The sequence below is a fragment of the Pseudophryne corroboree genome, chromosome 10 (genome assembly GCF_028390025.1).
Source record: "Pseudophryne corroboree isolate aPseCor3 chromosome 10, aPseCor3.hap2, whole genome shotgun sequence".
NCBI lineage: Eukaryota > Metazoa > Chordata > Amphibia > Anura > Myobatrachidae > Pseudophryne > Pseudophryne corroboree.
In genome coordinates, this window is record NC_086453.1 from 7305777 (window position 1) to 7311816 (window position 6040).

General features: G+C 49.2%; 1 protein-coding gene across 1 annotated transcript in view; it reads left to right on the top strand.

Annotated features, from left to right (window-relative positions):
* Positions 1-6040, top strand: part of SH2D5 (SH2 domain containing 5) — a 28863-nt gene that overhangs the window by 18896 nt on the left and 3927 nt on the right. Inside the window, exons 4-6 of the mRNA XM_063943892.1 lie at positions 1368-1505; positions 2616-2840; positions 3910-4088. Coding sequence (XP_063799962.1) covers positions 1368-1505; positions 2616-2840; positions 3910-4088 — 542 coding nt within the window. The remainder of the gene's footprint in view (positions 1-1367; positions 1506-2615; positions 2841-3909; positions 4089-6040) is intronic.

Genomic DNA, 6040 nt, shown 5'->3' on the forward strand with positions numbered 1-6040 from the left:
TCTCCGGTTACACAGGATTACACAGCACCCTGTCTCCTGTTACACAGGATTACACAGCACTCTGTCTCTGGTTACACAGGATTACACAGCACTCTGTCTCCGGTTACACAGGATTACACAGCACTCTGTCTCCTGTTACTCAGGATTACACAGCACTCTGTCTCTGGTTACACAGGATTACACAGCACTCTGTCTCCTGTTACTCAGGATCACACAGCACCCTGTCTCCGGTTACACAGGATTACACAGCACCCTGTCTCCTGTTACACAGGATTACACAGCACTCTGTCTCCTGTTACACAGGATTACACAGCACTCTGTCTCTGGTTACACAGGATTACACAGCACCCTGTCTCCTGTTACACAGGATTACACAGCACCCTGTCTCCTGTTACACAGGATTACACAGCACTCTGTCTCCTGTTACACAGGATTACACAGCACTCTGTCTCCTGTTACACAGCACCCTGTCTCCTGTTACACAGGATTACACAGCACCCTGTCTCCTGTTACACAGGATTACACAGCACCCTGTCTCCTGTTACACAGGATTACACAGCACTCTGTCTCTGGTTACACAGGATTACACAGCACTCTGTCTCCTGTTACTCAGGATTACACAGCACTCTGTCTCCTGTTACTCAGGATTACACAGCACTCTGTCTCTGGTTACACAGGATTACACAGCACTCTGTCTCCTGTTACTCAGGATCACACAGCACCCTGTCTCCGGTTACACAGGATTACACAGCACCCTGTCTCCTGTTACACAGGATTACACAGCACTCTGTCTCCTGTTACACAGGATTACACAGCACTCTGTCTCTGGTTACACAGGATTACACAGCACCCTGTCTCCTGTTACACAGGATTACACAGCACCCTGTCTCCTATTACTCAGGATTACACAGCACTCTGTCTCCTGTTACACAGGATTACACAGCACTCTGTCTCCTGTTACACAGCACTCTGTCTCCTGTTACACAGGATTACACAGCACCCTGTCTCCTGTTACACAGGATTACACAGCACCCTGTCTCCTGTTACACAGGATTACACAGCACCCTGTCTCCTGTTACACAGGATTACACAGCACCCTGTCTCCTGTTACACAGGATTACACAGCACTCTGTCTCTGGTTACACAGGATTACACAGCACTCTGTCTCCTGTTACTCAGGATTACACAGCACTCTGTCTCCTGTTACTCAGGATTACACAGCACTCTGTCTCTGGTTACACAGGATTACACAGCACTCTGTCTCCTGTTACTCAGGATTACACAGCACTCTGTCTCCTGTTACACAGGATGTTTGTCAGATTATTGAATGTGATGATCATTAATGTCTTTATGTTTCCTTCTTTCAGACACTGTTAATGGCTCATGCGCTGAGACGTATTCAGTATACCACTTGCAGACCTGAGGACCACCAATTTGCCTTTGTGTCACGTAACCCACACAGACCGGCCAACCAACTTTTCTGCCACCTTTTTGTGGGCAGTGAGGTACGTCAACAGCTCTTCATGCAAACATCCTGTAGTCTCTATTATTATTATTATTATTATTAAAAGACAGCAATAGTCAACTCTATTTCTATTTAAAATGCGCAATGGCGGTGATTCAGGCCTGATCGCTGCGGTGTGTTTTCGTACAGCGGGAAATCGGTGATTAACTGCGCATGCGTATTCACTGCATTGCGCACACGCGTCGCCAAACAACAACAGTCATCGCCAGTCAGCGACAGGCTGGTGCGAAAATTCTAATCGCCCGTTTGTGGGTGGTAACTGACCGTTTACTGGGAGTGTCAGGGAAAACGCAGGCGTTCCCAAGCGCTTTCAGGGCGGGTGTGTGACGTCAGCTCCGGCCCCGATCAGCCCGTTCTCATCGCACTGTAGGAGTAAGTCCTGGGCTGCGCACACAGCGGTAATTCAGTCAGTGGTGAGTGAGGTGTGAACGGATTCTCCGTTGTCCGCTGACTGGGGGATTTTAGCAGCTCAGCGTACATGTGTGATCACACACTTGCACGGGTGAATATACACTCACCTGGGGCGGCGACTTTCTGATCGCAGGACAACTATTTTAGCAGCCCAGCGTTCAGCTCTGAATTAGGCCCATTGCACCGGATTCAGATTTTGAAGTGAAATAGTGACGGCGCCAATAGGGAAAATAAATATGAGTCAATTGGCTTCTCTTTTGAGTGCACATATATTTATTAGCTAAAACCATACTTACGCTCCCGGAAGTTGCGGGGGGCTCATGATTTTTGGGGAAGCCCCCCCCCACACTCCTGGAAGACCAGCCAGATGTCCTGCATCCTGCCCACACCCTAGTAAAGAGATAATCACTGGCATTTATGTGTCCATGGGGAGGGGCTAAAATGACGCAAATATAAAGTAGGACATACTCGTGTCTTAATAACGTCCTTATAACAAGAACGAAACTAGTTGACAGAGTAGGGTCGACCTGCCAAACGGATACCCTGAAGAAGGGGCAGAGGAGGGTGAGAAGATGTATACAGTACCTGCACGCTTGCGCCACCCCCAGACGGGCGATACTTTGCTGTGTAGTTTCATAGTTGTGCGCTTTGTGATAAAGTTGTCCCCCTCTCTACATAGGCTCAGTGTTTGAACCTGTTGCTGTGCCGCTCCTTCCAGCTTCAGTACCTCATTACACACCCAGAGGCATCGGTGAGCACAGGCGCCAAGGTGCAGAGAAGGGGACCATGCGCTGGGATTGTGAGGGCGCCCCTGGATCCCGATGAGGTGTCCCAGAACGTGAATGCCTTGGTGTCTTTCAGACGACTGCCGATGGTCGGAGAGGTGACGTGCACCAGCAACCAAGTGAGATCTCGTAGTGATCCCAGACTGGGATAATTCAATGTCAGACTAGACTGTTGTATCTGCGTAAGACGCACGTTTCTGTACTGCGTGTATGTATGTACACTTTTGTATCATCATATTATTATTTGTTATTTATGTGGCGCCACAAGGGGTCTGCAGCGCCTTACAGAGTACATAGACAGAAACAGTATGAACAAAACAGTTACAGTACAGAACACTGCAGGGCAGGGACGTGGTATAAACTAGAGATGTTCTCCAGAAATGCCACACAAATTTTCTGGATCCGAATTGAGTCAAAACCCAAAAATTACATGATTTTAGCTGTTTTTATAGATTTTTTATAAATGATTATCAATGTTTTTCATCGATTTTTAAACCAAACCGAAATCCAAATCTGAACCAAAACACTGAAGGGTGGTTTTGACAAAACCAAAATACGATCCTGAATTAGAACCATAACCAAACACGGGGTTCCGTGCACACACTTGTATAAAGACTGCTGCGTCCGCGGTCATAGTACCCAAATAAGGGGGTTGGACCTAAGGGTTAGGCGACGCTGTAGGCAGTGGGGATTAGATGATGATGTAAGGGAGGGTAAGGAAAGCATATGAGTTGAGAGGGCCCTGCTCGTGAGAATTAACATTCTAGAGGGGAGGGGCAGACAGACAGGGGTGACACAGAGGGGGCAGCATAGAGCAATGGGATGAGAGCTGTATAGCTTTGATAAAGAAGTGGGTGTTATTTGAAGCTTTATAGAGAGGTGGAGAGTATGAATAGGGGAGGGAGAGAGTTCCAGAGGCAGGAGTGGGAGAGGTAATAAGCTGGGAGGAGCATGCATTTGTGGAGTGAAGTGGGCGGGCTCCCACACACATCTCAGAATCATCTCCAGGATCAGACCCTTTCTCACCCTGGATGCCACTAAGACCCTCATCTGGTCATCTCCAGACTGGACTACTGTAATCTCCTCCTGACTGGCCTCCCTGACACACACCTCTCTCCACTCCAATCTATCCTCAACGCTGCTGCCCGCCTCATCTTCCTCACCAAACGCACTACGTTTCTTCCTCAGAGCGAAGCATCGAATGGAGACAATGTCCCCAGGAGCTTATCATTAGAATCTCCATACTGCTCTCCCACCCTGGTACGTAAGAAAGCAATTCGCAGCAAGGTCCTTCGCTCCGGAGCCTATCGCTGCCCAAACTACAAGGCCCAGCTCCAGGAAACAGGCAGAACTGGGGCAGCAGGTATGTAATGGTGATACACCGCTGAGAGGAGCAGATGTTACGTTTATGAGAGAGGTAGTGGGAATAGAGGAGAGAGAGAGAGAGAGAAAGAAGAGAGGACGGGGGAGAGAAAAAAAGGGAGAGAGGTAGTGAGAAAAGAGGAGAGAGAGAGAAAGAAGAGAGGGGAAGGGGAGAGAGAGGTAGTGGGAATAGAGGAGAGAGAAAGAAGAGAGGACAGGGGAGGGGAGAGAAAGAAAGAGAGAGAGGTAGTGAGAAAAGAGGAGAGAGAAAGAAGAGAGGACAGGGGAGGGGGAGAGAAAGAAAGGGAGAGAGGTAGTGAGAAAAGAGGAGAGAGAAAGAAAAGAGGGCAGGGGAGGGGGAGAGAGAGAGAGGTAGTGGGAATAGAGGAGAGAGAGAAAGGAGAGGACAGGAGAGGGGGGGAGAGAGGTAGTGGGAATAGAGGAGAGAGAGATAGAAGAGAGGACAGGGGAGGGGGGGGGAGAGGTAGTGGGAATAGAGGAGAGAGAGAAAGAAGAGAGGACAGGGGAGGGGGAGAGAGAGAGAGAGGTAGTGAGAAAAGAGGAGAGAGAAAGAAAAGAGGGCAGGGGAGGGGGAGAGAGAGAGGTAGTGGGAATAGAGGAGAGAGAGAGAAAGAAGAGAGGACAGGGGAGGGGGAGAGAGAGGTAGTGGGAATAGAGGAGAGAGAGAGAAAGAAGAGAGGACAGGGGAGGGGGAGAGAGAGAGAGGTAGTGGGAATAGAGGAGAGAGAGAAAGAAGAGAGGACAGGGGAGGGGGAGAGACAGAAAGGGAAAGAGGTAGTGAGAAAAGAGGAGAGAGAAAGAAAAGAGGGCAGGGGAGGGGGGAGAGAGAGGTAATGGGAATAGAGGAGAGAGAGAGAGAAAGAAGAGAGGACAGGGGAGGGGGAGAGAGAGAGGTAGTGGTATAGAGGGAGAGAGAGAGAAAGAAGAGAGGACAGGGGAGGGGGAGAGAGAGGTAATGGGAATAGAGGAGAGAGAGAGAAAGAAGAGAGGACAGGGGAGGGGGAGAGAGAGGTAATGGGAATAGAGGAGAGAGAGAGAAAGAAGAGAGGACAGGGGAGGGGGAGAGAGAGATGTAGTGGGAATAGAGGAGAGAGAGAGAAAGAAGAGAGGACAGGGGAGGGGGGAGAGAGAGAGATGTAGTGGGAATAGAGGAGAGAGAGAGAAAGAAGAGAGGACAGGGGAGGGGGAGAGAGAGGAGAGGTAGTGAGAATAGAGGAGAGAGAGAGAAAGAAGAAGAGGACAGGGAGTGGGAGAGAGAGAGAGGTAGTGAGAATAGAGGAGAGAGAGAAAGAAGAGAGGACAGGGGAGGGGGGAGAGACAGGGGAGAGAGGTAGTGAGAAAAGAGGAGAGAGAAGAAAAGAGGGCAGGGGAGGGGGGGAGAGAGGTAATGGGAATAGAGGAGAGAGAGAGAGAAAGAAGAGAGGACAGGGGAGGGGGAGAGAAAGAGAGGTAGTGAGAATAGAGGAGAGAAAGAAAAGAGGGCAGGAGAGAGAGAGAGAGAGAGAAGATTCTAGGATACCTATATATTAATAGCAGAAGGATGACTTTTATGAGTGACACATTTCCATAATGCCATTGCCCTGAGCAGGGCACACATACCAAATTAAAGCTCTTGGCCCATAGAATTACATTGGCATTGTAATTGTTTGCTTGTGTTGGAGTTATGTGGGCAAAACGTCCACCTGCCATTTACAATGCATCACCATTGTGCTCTGAAAATGTGACAGTTGATGAACCCTCCCTGTGCACCTGCCAGGTGACCTGCTGGGTGGTCTGGGAAACTGTGACAGTTATTTGCAGCCACCCACTAAGCAGGGACTTGTTTACTCCTAAAGGGGTGAAAAGGGGTAACATGTTGCGCCCAGCAAACATTTGCCTGGTTGAAACCTGGCACAGTCATCTAGCAACTACTAGTTACAATATAATACAGTCTGGT